The sequence below is a fragment of the Pristis pectinata genome, chromosome 23 (genome assembly GCF_009764475.1).
Source record: "Pristis pectinata isolate sPriPec2 chromosome 23, sPriPec2.1.pri, whole genome shotgun sequence".
Taxonomy (NCBI): Eukaryota; Metazoa; Chordata; class Chondrichthyes; order Rhinopristiformes; family Pristidae; genus Pristis; species Pristis pectinata.
In genome coordinates, this window is record NC_067427.1 from 18,403,925 (window position 1) to 18,422,930 (window position 19,006).

The 19,006-nt window shown below is 41.9% G+C and overlaps 1 protein-coding gene across 6 annotated transcripts in view; it reads left to right on the plus strand.

The window, feature by feature from the left end:
* Window positions 1-14,143, plus strand: part of asb6 (ankyrin repeat and SOCS box containing 6) — a 41,756-nt gene extending 27,613 nt beyond the window's left edge. The window contains exons 1-8 of one of the 6 annotated variants that reach the window (XM_052037387.1): window positions 1,814-1,906; window positions 2,605-2,693; window positions 3,801-3,974; window positions 4,714-4,889; window positions 5,459-5,565; window positions 8,408-8,516; window positions 8,614-8,700; window positions 12,137-14,143. In XM_052037387.1, the coding sequence (XP_051893347.1) occupies window positions 3,853-3,974; window positions 4,714-4,889; window positions 5,459-5,565; window positions 8,408-8,516; window positions 8,614-8,700; window positions 12,137-12,819 (1,284 nt within the window). In that variant the 5' untranslated portion in view covers window positions 1,814-1,906; window positions 2,605-2,693; window positions 3,801-3,852 and the 3' untranslated portion in view covers window positions 12,820-14,143. Of the gene's footprint in view, window positions 1-1,629; window positions 1,907-2,604; window positions 2,694-3,772; window positions 3,975-4,713; window positions 4,890-5,458; window positions 5,566-8,407; window positions 8,517-8,613; window positions 8,701-12,136 lie in introns of those variants that run through there. The other 5 variants (XM_052037382.1, XM_052037386.1, XM_052037385.1 and 2 more) reach the window with 5 other exon arrangements.
* Window positions 14,144-19,006: the final 4,863 nt, after the last annotated feature.

Consider the following 19,006-nt stretch of genomic DNA (forward strand, 5'->3'; position numbering starts at 1 on the left):
AGACAAAGTTGAATGATGATGGTGTCTGGACAGTTGCAGATCAAGAATCTTACTCAGCAAGGAATGCTAGGTCATACATGTGGTGAGTGATGAGTTGCACAGAAGTTAGAAGGTCTGATAAATCTGTAAGTGAATGTGCCACTATGTTTTCCTTTCATGATCTGGTGAGGTCATTAGTAGCACTGAATCCGTGAACGAAAGAACCACACTCCCAACTTGTGTAGCCATCTCCTGCTGTATTTCCTTAATCTTGCCTGCAGGTTCCTTCCTCCCACTCAACAAGATGTCCCTGCAAGTTCTTACTCCTCCCCAGTGTGACATCCAGCAAGGTATTGGTGAATCTAGAAGTTGCCATAGAACTTCACATCTCCACTTTATTGTCATCTTTTACAAGACAATTCCAAATTGCATCAGATTTCATGCTTGCAATTGCCTTTTGGTAACGGTAGAAAAACTGAGCTGAGAACCTATCACACCTAGAACTTCATCATCACACACAGGAAACCCAGAAACGGTAGTATGATGGCTGAATTAAAATTGCTCTAACAAACATGCTTGTTAAAATTTGGGTCTCTGCCCACCCCGATATCCCCCACCATTCAACCACTCAAACTGATAGGCCTCATTGTACTGGGAGTCAGGTCAATCACTAATCTCAGTAAATATTCCAAATGCTGACCACTACTAGCAATTGGTGGGAACAGGAAGTAAAAGCAGGTAGCCAGTGGTGTTAGGCTGCCAAGTAACTTGTTTGGGGAGGGTTGAGTAAATGGAGAAACTGGGCAAAGAAGGCAACTTTCTGGTGTATAATTAGTCATAGAGTCAGACCCTTTAGCCCACCAAGTCCATGCCAACCATCAAGCACCCATTTATATCAAATCAAGCACATACACTAAACCTATTTCATTCTCCCCACATTTCCACCAACTTCCTCCAGATTTTACCGCTCGCGGGCACACTAGGGGCAGCTTGCAGTGGCCAAGTATCTTGCCAAAGTTTTTGAATGTGGGAGGAAACGGAGCACCTGGAGGAAACCCACGCAGTCACAAGAGAATGTGCAAACTCCACATTGACAGCACCAGAGGTTAGGATTGAACCCTGGTCGTTGGAATTGTGAGGCAGCAGCGTCCACTAGTTGTGCCTCTGTGCCACCCAACCAACCTTTCCAGTCTGTATCAGAACTGGCCAGTTCTTATGAATGGTCATCGGTCTATACCTCAGTTCAGTTTCTCCCTTCCCTTGGATGCTACTTGACCTGCTGAGGTCTTCCAGCATTTTCTTTTTATATCAGAGTCGAATTGTTCGAATCAGTTTGGATTAACTCCTAGATCCGACATCTTTTAGTTGTGTTTGGAAACTTTGCTCACAACATCACAGTGAATGTTTCTGGGCTGAGTGTCAGCGGAATATCAAAGACAATTTTGAAAATGTCAGAGGAAATGTTGAAGGTGGTATTATAACATTTAAAAAACATTTGGATAGGTACATAGATAGGGGAGGTTTAGAGGGAGATAGGCCAATCGCGAGCAAATGGGACTACCTCCGTTAGACAACTTGGTCGGCACGGACGAGTTGGGCCGAAGGGCCTGTCCCCTGTGCTGTAAACTCGATGTCCGACCGCACACAGACGTACACAGGGCGGAACAAAGGTACCCGGAACCTTTGCGGCCAGATGGCGGAAGTGTGCTCGCCCGGTGGAATTAGTCGGTGCATGTCCAGTGGCGAAGGTGAGTGAATCAGGTCCCGAGTGAGAGGAACGGTGGTGATGGCGACGGCTGGAGGGTCCTGGTTATCGTTGGTGACCGCATGGAGGGTCCTGGTTATCGTTGGTGACCGCATGGAGGGTCCTGGTTATCGTTGGTGACCGCATGGAGGGTCCTGGTTATCGTTGGTGACCGATAACCAGGTCTGGTTATCGTTGGTGACTGGATGGAGTGTGGGGAGAAGTGCCCTAAAACCTTTGTGTGTGGGGCTGAATTGTCTGGAGATGAACCCGAGAGGAAGGGAATCTTCAATTACATTGATTACTTTAAGCAGAGAGGCAGGGAATCTGAATTAATGTTCTTCCCCAGACCTAAACTGTGGAAGCTTCTGATTTTGAGATCAGTGTTGTAGGTATAATTGAGTAAACCACCTCAGTCTGCTTGCTGCAGACATAGATTCCCTCACTCCCTATTCTCCCTGGATGTGTCCAATTGAAAATATTCCCATGTGCCACGATGCCGTGACACTTGGTTAAAGCTCCTGCATGTGTGTCCATTGTTACAGAATCAACCTGAAGTTTAAAAAAAGGAGAAATAAAGATTTGTATGTATAAAGCGCTTTTTCTCAACCTTGGGAAGTTTCAAAGTATTTTACGGCCTTATTAAGTACTTTTGAAATGTAATTACTATTGTAATGCAGGATGTAAACACAGCAAGTTCTCCCAAACAACTAGTAAGTCGGCTACTGACAGAAAAAAAAGACTGTAAGCTGCTGCTAAACCACTAAACCCAAATTTACAATATGGCTGGGTTTTATCACTGTCCTGCAGGCTATCTCTGCAATGCTTTTTGTCAGTGGAGGTTCTATCTAATGCTGAAATCTCACTCTTTTTTTCTACAGTTGTATAGAATTGTGAGTGGTGTCAGTAATCCTCCATAAAGGGGCAATCCATGCCCTCCTGTGTGCTTCTAAATTATGGATTACCAATGGTGGGTGCCAGCAATGTTTTCCGCAATCCCCCAGGATAACCAAATCAACAACAACATCTTCTCCCAGGCCAACATCACAAAATTGAAACCCAATTACATTCAGCTGGCTCAGTGGAGCAGGCAATGTTGCTTGCATGCCTACAGTTTCCCAAAACAGACACTATTACAAGCTCTGTCATGCAAGGATTACTGGAAAGAAATGGAAAAAAAATTAAAGGATTTTCTCAAAACCCCCTTTAAAAGTGCAATATCCCAGTGATTTGTAGCCTGTGGTCACTTAGTGGTAAAGGAGTATTTGGGATGGTATTTGGAGTATGCACCCAAGCTATTTGCCACTGGCAGAGTCTGTGGGCCGCACGTTTAGACATCAGCCATTTCAGAACCCACAGAACTGGAGTGGTAGCAAGTTATCCTCAGTCCTGAGGGAGTGCCTAAAGAGAAGAGTGTCACTATGGGAGGGATTAAAGGACAATTTTAAGCTGGGCTGTACTCCCCAAAAACAGTTCTTTTTTTAAACATAAGAAATGAGAAAATAATTAATCCATACAGCTTCTCAAGCCTTCCCTGCCATTTGTTTAGATCATGGTGCATATGATCTTTAGCCTGGGTGTAGCCCTATAATTGCTGGTTTCTCCCTGGTTCCAAAATCTATTTCAGCCTTGAATATACTTAATGATTCAGCGCTGTAGCTATCCAGAGCTGACAGTAACAAAGATTCACAACCTTCTGAGAGAAGAAATTCTTTCTCAGATTTAAGCAGTGGACACCTAATCCTGAAATTTTACCTCACAGTCCCAGACTTGTCTTTTAGAGAAATGACCTTGCAGTATCCACTCTGTCAAGGCCCCTCAGATCTTTATTCAATGAGATGGCATGCCCTTTCCTAAGTTTCATCTCCTAATTGGGCAGGATTTTTAAATCTTTTTTTTGGTCTTTCCAAATTTGCCTTCTGAGGGAACTGTATATTTTGATGAACAAGATGTCATGTCTGAATATGGAATAGGTTGGATGGGCCAATTGGAATTGCACCATGTGTATGCTTCAATACTGCTACTTTAACTGTTTCCTTCCTTTCTTAGGTCTTAACTTTGTTTCCTGTTACTGCAGTGCAGAGGATGACCTTTATATCAGGTTCTGCTAACGGATAGAGTTGGAGACCATGCCTTATTTGCACGGATTTCGACGAATTATCTTTGAGTATCAGCCTCTGGTCGATGAAATTCTTAGGGTTGTAGGATTACAGGAACCAAACGGGGAGGCTGGTGAGGAAAGTCGTACCAGGTGAGTTAATAGACCCATGCGGTTTGTGTTGAGGAGTAGGGAGGCTTCCTGGACAGAGTAAATAGCTTCATAGTTTTGTTGCAGGCGTCTTTATTAGAAATGTCGGCAATTTCATTAAATTCTCTCAACATATTTTTTTTCTTAAATTCTGACAGTTGCTTGATAAAGCTCCACAATATCAAAGTGAGTCATTAAATTGAGCCCCTTTCTGCCATCACAGGTGGATGCAAATGACCTATGGCCCTATTTTGTAGGAATTCCCTCCAATGTACTGGATCCAACACTTAACCACCGTTAAAGTCACTAATAAGTTTTCTCATTACTATATGTGGAACTTGTTAGTGATATATTGGCAGCCACATTTCTTAAGTGTAAACAGGGTCTATTCTTCAGAAACTACTTAACTAGCTGTAAAATGCGAAGGAATGCTCTGAGTTCTTTGCGAGGTCATTAAAAAATTTTAGATCTATGATTGCTAATATATTTGTTCAGTAATTGGATAAAGGTTTACAGAACTAGTGCAAGTAAATGCACTTACCAACGGATCAAACCTCTGATGGAATAATCTTTAAGACATGGGGCTGAATGCCATCTTCTGTCCCCAAAATAGGTGTTGAACTGAGTGTTGGTATTTAACATGAGGTGTCCCAGGTCCACAATACTTTACCTGGTGATGTGATTTTCCTCTGTGCAAGATTTATCCTGACTTCCATTTTGATGAATGCTTCTGTGGTTACAGCGAGATTCCTGTGACTGCGACAGACTCAGTGGCACTGCAAAGACTGCTGGAGAGGGAGGCACAATCACCCTTCTACGAGGAAGCTATCAGCTATGCGTTGTTCAAAGTGGCTGAGGCAGGTCTGGTCACTGCAGCTGAGAAACTGCTGACACATGGAGCTGACCTCAACTTTGAAGGTTAGTCTCGATCCTAAGAGCAGGATATATTTAAAATATATTTATGTTGTTTGCCTCAACCCATGTAGTAGAATTCCCATTTCCAAGCACTTGGCCGGTAAGGTTTCTCATGAATTAGTATTGAATTTATTAGTGATAATTCTATGTGTGTGGCTCCCAGTTACGAACTCCTCACGTGGAAACAATTTCTTTATGTCCACCTAAGAAACGTATTGTTTACTTCCGATTACACTCTGCGCTAATCACAAAAATGGTAATTTAATAATATTAAAACCTCTAGACTGGTTACTTCTTAGCACTGGCTTTTCTAGTGTGAGAGCACTAGGCTGTTTAGTGTTTCCTTATATCTTAACTAATGGAGAGTGATCTTTAGATGTTTTTACCCTCGTGGCCTATTGCTGTGGCCATTGAACTCCTTAATCTGACCCAGCCTGTTCAGGAGAGATTTTTGTGGTCAGCATAAAATGTAATCAAAAGTAAACAGTAGGTTATAGTTGGGTAACATGATGACTGATTCTGCCTGGTGGATCTTTCTTTAATGATGGAATGGTCTCTTGTGTTTTCAATAGATCCTGTTACATATTACTCAGCCTTGCATGTAGCAGTCCTGCGCAACCAGCCTGACATGGTAGAACTGCTAGTTCAACACGGAGCAGACATCAACAAAAGGGACCGGGTAAGGGAGAGACCAAGAGCTGTCACGAATATAGGTCAGAAATATCTAATTGCTGACTCGTTCATCTCTCACATTCACTGACCTACAATGACTTCTGTTTTACTTCCTCAGTTTAAAATTCTCATCGACCATTTTTAATCCCTCCATGGCCTCTCCCTTTCCTGTATCTGTAACCTCCTCTAGCCCTAAACCTGCCAAAGATTTTTTTGCTCCTTCAGTTCTGAACTCTCAGGCATCCCTGATTTCCTTCTCCTAACCACCAGCAATTGTGTTGTCAGTTGCCAAGAAAGAAATTCTCTCCCTAAACTTGCCTGTTTCTCTCTCTAAGATGCTCCTTAAAGCCTATCTTTGTCCAGTTTTTTTTTGCACCAGTGCTAATACCTCCATCAGTGGCTTCGTATCAAATACAGCTAAATCACTGGCCGTGGACTACCATTGGACATTTTATCACATTGATGGCAATATATAAATATATTTGTTATTTCAGTGGTAAATTGAATCAAAATGTTAAACTCCAGAGCCCTCTTGTCAGATTGAAAACCAGCCATTTCCTATGGTCCAGCTCACTAACACCCAGATGGGTCTTGACCCAAAATGTTAGCTGTTTATTTCCCTTCACAGATGTTGCCTGACCCACTGAGGTCCTCCAGCAATTTTTGTTTTGCTCCAGATTTCAGCATCTGCAGTCTCTTGCATCTCCATGGCTGATCTATTTCAATCCCATTATCCCGCTCTTCCCTTATGTTTTTACCTTTTTGTTCAGCAATTTATCTGTCCCTGTTTCAATATATTCTGTGACTTGACCTTCACAGCCTTCTCTGGTAGATAATTCCATAGGTTAACCACACTGAGTGACAAAATATGCTGTGATTGTAGACACCTCAGCACAGGGAAATATCCACCCTGCATGTCTAACACTGTCAGAATTTTGTATGTTTCAATAAGATCTGACATTCTTCTAAGCTCTAATAAACACAGGCCTTGTCAACCCAACCTCTTTTCATATAACATATCCACCATCCCAGAAAATAGTCTAGTACACTTCTGCTGCTCAGCCGCTGTGGTTAAGTAGACCAAGACTGCACAATACCCTCCAGGTGTGGTCTTACTGAGGCCCTGTGTAATTGTAACAAGACATCCTTGCTCCTGTATTCAAAGCCCTTTGCAGTGAAGGCCCATATACCATTTTCCTTAACTGTTTGCTGAATCTGCACGTTTGCTTTTAGTGGCTGATGTACAAAGTAACCATGGTTCCTTTTGTACATCAATCTCTTCCCAATCTATCACCATTTAAATAACACAGTCTTTTTGTTTTTCCTACCAAAGTGGATAACTTCACATTTATTGATGATATAATCTATCTGCCATGTATTTGTGAACTTATTCAATATGTCTAAATCTCTTTGCACCCCCTCAGAGCACTCAATCCCACCCAGCTTCATGTCATTCGCAAACTTAGAAATATTACATTAAGTTCCCTTGTCTAGATCATTGATATAAAATTGTGAATGAGCACTGATTCTTGCATTACCTCACTAGTCACTGCCTGTCCCCACTCTCCGTTTCTGTCACCAATTATCAGTCCATGACGGTATATTTACCCTCATCCCATGTGTTTACATTTTGCACACTAACCACTTATTACTGGACTTCATTTAGGCCTTCTGAAAATATAAATGCACCACATTTACTGGTTCTCCTTATCCATTCTACTAGTCACATCCTCATTAAAACCTCCATTAAGTCCGACAAGTACAATTTCCCATTCATTAACCCATATTAACTTCATCTATTTCTGTTGATACTTTTAAGTATCCCATTGCTGCATCCTTTATAATAGACTCTAGCACATTTCTCTACTACTGACTTTCAGCTAAACAGTTTATAGTTTCCACTTTTCTCTGTCCTTTTTTTTAAAATGGGAGAGAGAAAATTGTCACTCTGCAGGAATGGTCCCATAATCTCTAGAATTTTGGAAGATGACAACCAGTATATTCACGGCTATCTATTTTAATACTCTAAGATGCTGATTATAAGATCCTGATAAGTTATCAACTTTATCCAGCACTGTTGTCTACTAATACTAGTTTGTCTACTTGTCTACTAATTCTTTTTCATTAGACTCTTGACCTTTATATTTCTGGGAAATTATCTATTCCGTGAAAACAAAATCAATGTTATTTGTTTAATTGCACCTTCATTTCTTTGTTCCCATTATAAATTCTCCAGTTACTGACTGTCTTCACTAATCTTTCTCTTTTTGCAAACATAAATGAGCTTTTATAGTTTGCTTTTATGTTCTTTGCAAGTTTTCTCTTGGACTCGATATTTATTCAATTAACCTTTGTCATTGTCATTAATCTTACTAGGAGAGGTTTAATATGATCATTGTCAGTGTTGTATTCCCCCAGACCATGGACTAAAGTTTGTGGGGCGGAAGAGGTTGATGAATACCTGTAACCCAGGATAATGACCTTGCTCAGTGGATTGTAATGTTGCCTCTTTGACATGAGTCAAATCCATTCCAGACTTTGGCTAGTGCTCCAGGAGGAGGCAAAGGGAGTGCAGTGCTTTTGGAGTTGCTGCCTTTGGATGAGACGATAAACTGTCAGTGAATATCCTCTCAGGTCAATGCTGAGCGGTTTGATGAAAAGTATTTAACCCAAATTATCACGTTTCTATTTGGAAGCTTGCCATTTGCAAAATAGTTGACACATTTTCCAACATTATAACACTGATTATGCTTAAGTAACAATTGGCTGCAAAGTGTTTTGGGACATCTTAAGGGTGGGACGGCACCATATAAATATGGGTTTTATCAATGTCCTTTCCCCTGGTGCAGGTTCACAACAGCAGCCCACTAGACCTGGCGAGTGAGGAGGTGGAACGTTTGCCGTGCTTGCAGCGGCTTCTTGATCTCGGTGCCAATGTGAATGGAGTTGACAGGACCGGTTAGTCACCTTTCCTTCATTTGTTTATTGTATTTTAGAGATTTTGTTTGCACTAACGCCCACAATTTATGCGTTATGTGTTTGTCTTCTCTGTCAGGAAAATCAGCCTTGCTGCATGCTCTGGCCAGCAGTGATGGAGTACAGGTGCATAACATAGACAACATCAAGCTGCTCCTTGAAAGGGGTATGATAACTTAACTTCTACTACTTTCCCTCACTTCTGAGATGCAAACTGTTACTGTTCTAGTCAGTGTTGGGGAGACTCTCCCACTCCACATTCTGGGGTGCCGTGGTTAGACTTTGACTCTGACCATGGATGGGTGGTAACCCAGCCCTGATCTCCACAAATGGGCACCCTCCATGAGTTACAAGTGAGGACTCTTGAGATCCTTTCTCTTCCCTTCCCCTTTGGCCAACAGATAAGTTCAGGGCATTGATGTCAGTTAAAACACTAGTACTATTGCCATGCTTGAGATCATTTAGACCATAAGATAGAGGAGCAGAATTAGGCCATTTGGCCCATTGAGTCTGCTATGCCATTAGTCATGGCTGATTTTTCTCAACCCCACTCCCACCCCCCCTTCACCCCGTAACCCTTAACCCCCTCACCAATCAAGAACCTATCAATCTCTGCCTTAAATACACCCAGTGACTTGGCCTCCACGGCCCTCTGTGACAACAAATTCCATAGATTCATCACGCTATGGCTGAAGAAGTTCCTTCTCATCTCAGTTCTAAAGGGATGTCCCTTTATCCTGAGGCTGGGCCCTCAGATACTAGACACTCCTACTGATGGAAACATCCTCTTCATGTCGTCTCTATGCAGGCCTTTCAGTATCACGTAGGTTTCAATGAGACTCCCCCGTCGTCCATCTGAACTCCATCGAGTACAGGCCCAGACACATCAAACGCTCCTCGTATGTTAAACTTTCATTTCTGGGATCATTCTTGTGAACCTTCTCTGCACTCTCCCCAGGCCAGCACATCCTTCCTTGGATATGGGGTGCAAAATCACTCACAATATTACAGATGCATTCTGACCAAAGCCCTATAAAGCCTCAGCAGTATATCCTTGCTTTTATATTCTAGTCCTCTCGAAATGAATGCTAACATTGCTTTTGCCTTCTTTACTACTGACTCAATCTGCAAGTTAACCTTGAGGGAACCCTGCACTAGGGCTCCCAAGTCTCTTTGCACCGCTGATTGCTGAATTTTCTCCCCATTTAGAAAATAGTCTACACCTTTATTCTTCCTGCCAAAGTGCCTAACCCCACACTTCCCTACACTGTATTCAATCTGCCACTTCTTTCCCCACTCTCCCAACCTGTCCAAGTCAGATTTGGGGTGATCTAGTTTATAAAAGGCACCCACTGAACTCCTTACTCTCTGGCATTAGAACCAGAGACGGAGTTGCTGAGAACTACTTAGAGTAGTGTTTCTGAGATTTGTTATCTGCTTGGACTCATAATCCCAGATAATGTGTTTTAGGAATCCTGAGAGATGAGATGCAGGTCTGCTTCTGGACCCCTGGAGTTCCATTTTATTGCTGCTGGTCTGGAATTGGGGTCTTGTTCCTTAGTCATAATGGCATGTGATGTGAATCCATTTGGCTGAAGGTGGGAATCTTGGGAGGAAACCAAAATGGATCATCACTCAGCACTTCTAGGTGAACGTGGTCGCAAATGCCTCAGCATTGTCTTTGACACTCGTATGCTGGGTTCTGCTATTGTTGATGATAGGATGTTTTTGGAACCTTCTTTCTTTAACCGTTTAAATGTCCATTACTATTATGACTGCAGAGCTTTGATCTGATCCGTTGGGTGTAGGATCACTTAGTGTTGTATCTTGAAGTGTTGTGACCGTTACAGGGAATGTAGCAACCAATTAGCACACAGTGAGTTCCCACAAAGATGTAGAATGGCAGGTGTAGGGGTTGCTGCCAGCAAGATGATTAGACTTGCAGTTAGCCAGAGGATCTTTGGATGGGTGGAGCTGTCCCCCAATCATTTGGTGTAAGGTTTTGCAGAGTAATGAATTTCAGCATATTTACTAATCTTGAGGATGTGGGACAATTACTCCTCGGTCAGGCTGAGGAAAACTCAGTGCTGCTGAAGTTGTCAAAATATTTCAAAACTAAAGCGCTCTCATTCCATTCAGGCTTGTGCTTTATTGAAATGGCCAGAATTCCAGTTGAGACTCCGGCAAAAGGAGTATGAGGAGGTCATTCAACTCCTTGAGACTGTTCTGCCATTCAGTTAAATCATGGCTGATCAAGGCCTCAACTTCATTTACCCACCTCTGCCAACATCACTTGATACACTTAGTCATGGAAGCTTTAATTGCCCCCCACCATCTATAAACTTACAGCTTAGCACTATAGAATCCTTGAAAAAGTGCTTCGGAATTTCACTTCTGAACACTGGCATTAATTTCAAGATTGTCTTGTCATTCCTCATTTCCTCCAGGCAAAATGGTTCCTCTTAATTGACCGTTTAGAACTCTTTTAACATTTTACATTTATGTTAGATCACTCAGTCGTCTAAACTCAGTGGAATATAAGCTCTATGTATGAGGTCTGTCCTTGTTATGTCTCTTATTCAAGTATTACAAGTTCATTCTGGTGAATTTGTGCTCCATCCTGTAAAGCCAATATATTGTTCCTGATGTACAGTGGCAGAACTGTACACAGTATGCCAGAAAGAGTCTGAATAGTTTTTGTACAGCTTAAGGATGATATTCTTCCTTTGTATGCCAGTCCCTTTTAAGGTAAAAGGGAATAGTCCATTAGACAATGATCAAAAGCCAGCTTCATCCAAGGGGACATGACAACCAAGCCCTGATCGCCACAGATAAGGAACTTGCAGGAATCACAAGTGGGGACTCTTGAGATCATTTTTCTTCTCTTCCCATTTAGCCAGCAGTTAAATTCAAAGCACCAAGTCAGTTAAAGTGCTAGTACTATCGCTGTGCTTGAGATCGTCAGACTCCACAAGAAGCAGGGGTGGAACTTGGGACTTCCTGATATTATTTGTGAAGTACCACATGAGCAGACAAACTATCCTTGATGCATGATCTTGTGTGTTTTAAGCTCGGGGATATTTCACTATGCTTAAGTTTACACGTCGTAAACAAACTTCATTCATCCTGTATCAGTGGTGGCTTCATGGATGGTTCTAGGTTCAACCCCAGAGACTGGAGCACATAATCTAGACTGACACTGTTTTATGAGGAGGCCCTGCACTTTTGGTGGTATCACCATTTCATATTTCAGAATCTTTTGAATGAAATGTGAAAGCAAGGACCCATCTGCCCTTTCAGATGGCTGTAAGTGATTTCATTGCTTCTGTTAAAAGAAGAAGAGAAGTATTTGCTTTGCTCCCCATACCAGTAGTTGGACTTAAACTCATCCCTTAACCAAGATCACCAAAATATTATCTGCTCACTATCACATTGATGTTTGTGGGAATTTACAATGCATAAATTGGAAATCGAGCTTTACTTCATTACAACTGCCACAATACTAAGTATTTTATTGTCTGTAAAGTGGTTAGGGATGCTCTGAGCTACTGAAGGTTCCAATCTGAACTGTCGAACTTTAAGATTATGTGTTTGCCTCTCAGGTGCAGACGTGAAAGCAATCATGATGGATGGTGACAATGTCTTCACATTCATTGTCTTCCTTCTGGGTGAGACAGAAGGTAGAGACCAGGAAGAGGCTGAAACCCTCAGGCGCTTCTGCTTGCATACCACCCAGCTGCTGCTTGCCCACTCTGCTAAACCTGATGCTTGTCAACCTGAGGATTCCCTCATCTACACCTGCATTAATCAGTTTGAAGTCCATCTTCCAATCATACAAGTTCTCCTGGACTCTGGAGCTTCCAACCATTGTCCCGACCATGGCCCTTCCTGCTGGTCCGGATTCACACTTCTCTTTGAGAGACTGCGCACACTACTAAATGGACCAGAATCTGGAATTACACATCGAGAAGCCTTGCACCGAGCAGGAGTGGCCTTGGAGCTAATGTTGGGCAATGCAACACGTCCCTGGCTGCCTCTAGGCTGGGAAATCAAACCTACAGCCTATTCCATCTACACAGACCAAGTACTTGCATTGTCCAGGCCCCTGAAACTACTGGAGCTTTCTCCAGCCTCACTGAAGCATCTGTGCAGGGTGGACATTCGACGACTTCTAAGACCTGTGCCTTTGGATCCTAAGGTGAAAGCCTTGCCTCTGCCAGACCGATTGAAGTGGTTTTTGTTGATGGAAAATGGCAAGGATGAGGAGGAAGGTGTGCAGCAATAATGACAGAGGGCAACTTGGCAGTGATTGAAAACTAGTCATTGTCTGGGGCAGGGTTTTGTTTTTACAATTTGGGTCTGAAATGGATAATTTTCAGAACCCAGCACCATTTGACTGCTTGAACTGATTTGTGATATGGGACCACAAGCAGATTTGTGGAGCAAAGTGGAGAAAAATGTCCCCCTGCTGACCTTTGTACTCGTTGTATCTACAGATGGACTAGTGACATCGAGACATGGATGATCAGTACTGTACCACAGCTTGCATTGGCCGCTGTGCCAGTTTGGTGACTTTAATTTTTCTGCAGCAACAAATTGAAATCTTAACTGGTAATCTAAAAACTTCTATGTTTTATCTAAGATTCCATGCTTTATATGAGAGATTCGACGTTACACTTTAAATTCTATACTTAACCAAAAATAATTATGTGGAGTAATTCCCACAAGTATGCTATTCCATTGTCTTCCAGTTCAAATGATTATAAATGGGAAATGTGTGGGCAGATGAACTATCCAGTACTGAGAAAGTTGAACTTGCATTCTCACAATTGGACTAAACTGGTGCTCAGTGCCAGGGCAGTGGGGCCAACAAGAATTGTTGGAGTCCTGTCCTTTAGCTAAGACATTAAACTGAGATCACATCAGTCCTTTCATTGGTCCTTCATCCATTCAGAGCATCATGTGTCTTTGTATCTGTCCTTGTTAACATTCCAACCAGCCACAAAAATAGGTCAACATCTTTGGTGTTAATGAGATCTTGCTGTGCATAAAATGTCTGTGTTTTCCAACACAATTACAAGTTTCTGAACTGCAAAACCAAGTTGCTGTACGTGGCACTTTGCTTTTATACAGCACTCACCATGTGTCAAACAATCTGCTGTAACAAAGATCTATTGCATAACAGGCCAAATGTGGAAATATCCAAGTGAGAACCCAGCAATTTGAGTAGGAATGAGACTGTAGAAGGACTTGAACTTCTCCTTACTATGTATTTAAGATGCTGGAAAGACGTTCTTCTATAGTTCTTTCAGGTGTGACTTCTATCTATTGTTCTCATAGGAGTTAAATCACCAAGGCTCTGGCTGGCTCATCTCTCCCATCCTGTGGGTGGTGATGGGATTAGACAGACAAGGGGTATACCTGCCTCTATCACCCTTTATCCTGTATGTTGTCAAGTCTACAGGGAGACCACGTTGCAATAAATGTACATTTGCAAGTGCAAAGAATGTTAAGCAACCTTGCCTTTCTGTTGAGGACAGTGAACATTTGTAAACTCAATGTCAGTAATACACATTTCCCAAATGAAGACAAGAATTAGTTTAAATCCATATGTTGTGTGTTGTCTTGACTTGAGATTTTTCAGTGTTTTAGTGAATAGTGAGTGGTAGAAGGGAGCAAAATGCTACACATTGAACCTCTCAAGCCTGGTGAGGGAGCAGTTTTCTTCAATGCATAGAAAAGGAAAATGAATTATCCTTTTGCCATCAACTTCTGTTGTGGTGCAGATTGCAGGGGTTGGGGGGAGATGTGAACTTTGGAGGGGTTGTGTACTCAGATTAGCCAAGTCCTGATGGTCTTGGCCCATTGCTGATAGCAATTGACGCTTCAGGGTACCGAGCAGTGCTCTGGGTGATTGGTAATCCAGATGGGTATATTGCCAACAGTTATACTCCATTATCAGGAAGAGGTGGCCACAAAGATGGTGAGTAGTCTTACAGAACAAACCACTGCTAAGATGTGTGCTCTTGTTTCAAGGCACCATATATGAGACAGTATCACCTCCCTGCCAGATATTGACCCTCAACTGAAGTTACTGACTTCAAACACTCAGGAGAATAAACCAGACAGAAACAATTAATGTATTTTTTGATTTAAATGGAATTCGTTGAAAGCAGATATCGCTTTGGTAAAAGTTGACTTTTAATTATCATTTCCAATTGTTATGTGAATGTGGGTCCTCTCCTGTCTTTCAACATATCGACAGTTTTCAGGCAACACATTGGTTTTCCCATCATCGGTCTCTGAACATAGTGTCAGGGAGATAGTAGTGGCATGGAGGTGAGGAAGGAGAAATTTACTTTGCTTTTTCATAAAATTTGTGCATATGTACACAAAAATCAGAAATTGCAGCCAGAATTGTTTCAATCAATACACTTCTGATGATACTCAGTGCACACTCTTAGAAAAGACTTAAAAGCATAGACTGGAACCTTTTAAAATATTACATAAGGATTCTGGGGTGGCCTTGCAGTGCAACCTTTCCCCATAAGTACTTTTTAGGATGTTCCACACTTCAGTTTCGCACACAACATGCAACTGAACCTTGGAGATTATCAGCCGGCATCACTAAATCATGGACAGCTGGAAGACCACCATGTTTTGGGCAGACAACAGGGCCTTTCTCACTGGGTTAATGGTCTTCCAGCTGCAGATGATATCTGTCTCATCTGTCCTGGGGAATGGCCATACAGCACACAATACCATGTTATTGAGGTGTTGTGAATGAAACGGACCAATAGCAATTCACCTCCCTCTACACCTTTTGTGCCAAGGGGCACTTCATCAGGAAATGGATGATTGTCTTGCCCCTGCTGCAGTCTTGAGATTCCAAGGAAATTCAAAGATAGTGATGAGGAGAACCATCCTTGTCACTATTCAGACTAAATATCCCAGTGTCATTGGGTCAGCTCCAGAAGAGAGGCATTTTGCCAAATGGTATTGATCCCTTTTCCTTCAGGAACATTTTGGGCCAATCAGTGTCTAATGGATTTGTGGTTTTCCTAGTGATCTGCAAACTTCAAAACGCCCATTGCAGTCGGCAAACTGGTTATGAAAACTGGGGGGGGGGGGGGGGGGGGGGGGCGAGGATGTTATAAATTAATTCAAGATATTGGTTGATTTACAAAACTACAGCTGAAATTAAAAGGTCGAGAATATAATGCAACATTTTTGAAAAGGGAAAAGAATGGAAGATTGCAGTAGTTGGTGAATTGTTGAATGGAGGCATAAACATGGGATGCATACTGGATAAAAGTCTAAAGAGTGAAGAATGTTTCTGATGTATGGATGTGTTGAGACATGGAATCAGTTGCATTATTTACAGTATTTGAGAGTGAATTAGGTGGACACGGAGCAGCTAAATTGGAAGGGACTGCTCCAGTTAGAATGCTGGCTAGGCCTAGTACGCTAAAATTTCAGAGCTCCGGCTTTGTAGACTCCATGTCAGAGCATCCCAGTGTCAGGCTGTGGTAGCAAGAGAAAGGTTTCAGTGCTGGCAGGAGAGACCTTCTCCCATCTCTTCCTACCCTCCATCCTATCCCATTCTGTCTCATCCCTCCAGACCAGCTGAAAACAGCAGTTGCACAGTTTCATAACTTAAAACTTTTTTTATTTTTAAACAATGATTAACAAAAGGAGCAGGCATCATGGCCCTTCACTTCTCCAGTCACCGTCAACAGCTGAAGTTAGAGGCAGGTGCCTGTGGACAAGGTACAGATACCAGGTTCTATGTCAAGCTAATGTTACAACTTCTTTGAATTCTGTCCTCTCTTGGGAACTAATAATTCAGCCCTGTGGTCTTTATTCTGTGCTTCTTATTTTTTATGCATTAAGCACAGTGTCTGGAGCTCTTTGTCACTCTCTGTTCTCAGTCTCTTCCCTTTACCCACTCCATCTATCCAGGAACCCTGTTCCCGCCCCCTTGTGGCTACAACCTTGTGTCAATGTGGGGTGACTTAGCTTCACCTGAGAGCCAGACTGCACAGCTGTGCATTGGACCACCACCGGCATCTGGAGTTCTGTCAGCCACGTGGTAGAGTGCCCAGGCAGATACCACTGTCCACCTTCTCCTCCGTTACCACCAACCTAGCTCATTTTGTCCTTCATGCACATAATTCCGTACAGCTAAAGTCTTTCATGACAACTTTTGAGAAACTTTGAGGTAAGGATGACATGATGGTCAGTGAGATGCCCCACAAAATACAAAAGAAAATACATTTTCTATACATCAAATAAATCCTTACAATTTTCCCAAATATTTTCACCACCCTGTGCTGCTCTATTAAATATAAGCAAAGCAAGTGTCATCAGGGGTAGCATTCTATGTTGTAAGTTTGAGTCACACAGCAGAGACTCCTGGCTGACTCCCAGTATAGATCTGAAGGGGTACTGCACTGCTGAGGTCTTTATTGTTTGCATGTAATGTAAAATCTGCCCATCTACGTTCTTGGGTGGGCATAAGAGACCCCTTTTTCATGATACTGTTTGCTAATAACTTGCTTGCTTGCTTTGTTTGGTCACCTAATATGTTTAGTAAGTCAATGTATGTGGCTTGGTATCAATTTTTGAATATTGGCTACTAGTCTTGTAACTTGACCACTACACTACCAAACCCATTTAATTCCATTTGTTTGGTCTATAATTGGGCATGGAAAGATCTGATCTGATGAGGAGAATTTTTTTTTAATGTTTATCTAATACCAAGCAAGGGGCACTAAGTTGAACCAGTGCCTCAATTAGTACTTGGTGGTCCATTTGTGTCACATTACCAGTCTGGAACACATTGAGTTAGTTAGTCCTGGATAAGGGTGTGAACATTGTCAGAGGCAAACAAAAAAGGGAGCAACCAAACAAAATCAGCAAGGGTTCCAACTCTGGACGTCAATTCTTCGAGCTAATGCTAGAAAGTATAAAGAGAACATTAGGTCAGGATCCATTTGTAATGTCCTTCTGCTTGAACAAATTAACTCAAGTGAATCTTTGCAGAAACATCTTGGAGGAGTTGATGCTGAAGATGTGACTGGATGGCTAATTCACAGCAAACATTCTGTTGACTCGGGAGGATGTTATTCTAGTATTCCTTGGCTTTGAGTAGAACCTGTCATTGTCACTAATTGCTTCTGCAATCATGGTGTACAGTTCCGGCTTGGTCAAGGTAATGGATTACTCTCTTAGAGTTGAGGGTAGTGGAGAAGGGGAGAAAAATTAGAAATAAGCAAGCTGTTGTGAGACATAGGTATTTAATGCAGGATTACTCCACAGGTAAATCTCAATCAAGGGCTCAAAGTGCAACACATCAAGGAGGAAGAGCACTGAAGATGAGTTGCAATACATCTGGGTTTGGAAGCCTGTGTTTGTAGGAAAGATGCAAAACAAAGGGAGGTGAGCTTCAGTTGATGAATATCTCAGTGCATACTAGTTGTTTTCTGGAGTTTATCCAAGCACCCTGTGTGTGAGCAACAACCTTCATATATATAGATAGATATAGATATATATATAGATAGATATAGATATATATATATATATATAATAGGATTTTTACTGGCTAAAGCATCCAACTGCACTTCACAAGTGTATTATCATGCAGAGTTTAACACTGAACCACTGAATGGAAAATGTAAGAGAGGTATCCAAAGTAACTAAAGAGGTGGTCAAAGAGGTTTTAGGGAGCACCTTAAGAGTGAAAGGCAGAGAAGTTTGTGATGAAGATTTCAGAGCTTAGGATCCCAGGCAACTGAAGGTGTGGTTGTCATTGCTGGGGCAAAGGAAGTGGAGGGGGCAAACATTAGAAATATAAATTGATCTCTGGATATGAGGCTGAATCAAGCAATTAATCATTATAGTGGCCCAGCTGTGTCCTATTCTGTCCTTTCCTTTAAAACCAGGAAGGTCTCAGATTTGATTTTTGGAATGTGGCACTTTATCTATTCTCAGCAACATCACAATTTTTAGCAGCATTCTTGGTCAAAGAAAAGGGAAAATAATCTGCCAAGATTTCTTTTTGATATCTATCGATTAAGTATGCACCTGCAGTCATTGTCATTACAAGTAGGTGTGATGGCCACTAAATTTGAAGAGTCCACTTGTCATTGGTCACTTAATAATAGTAGATTATATAGTTTCTTATTCTATTGTTTTTGCCACTATGTGGTGCATGAAGTTTTTACACATCAAAAGTAGAAACTTTTTTTTGAGTAAATACATAGCCATTTTCAGCATCTGCCTGCAGAGGAGAGTTGAACTTGTACAGCATGGATAATCCCTTTGGGTGCTCGCTGCCCTTTTAAAATAATCCTACATTAATTCCACATCTCAATTTATGCTACTTATTTATACATCAGAGACAATCTACAGTGGCATATTAACCCTAATGTGCTTTTTTGGGATGTAGAAGGAAACCAGAGCACCCAGAG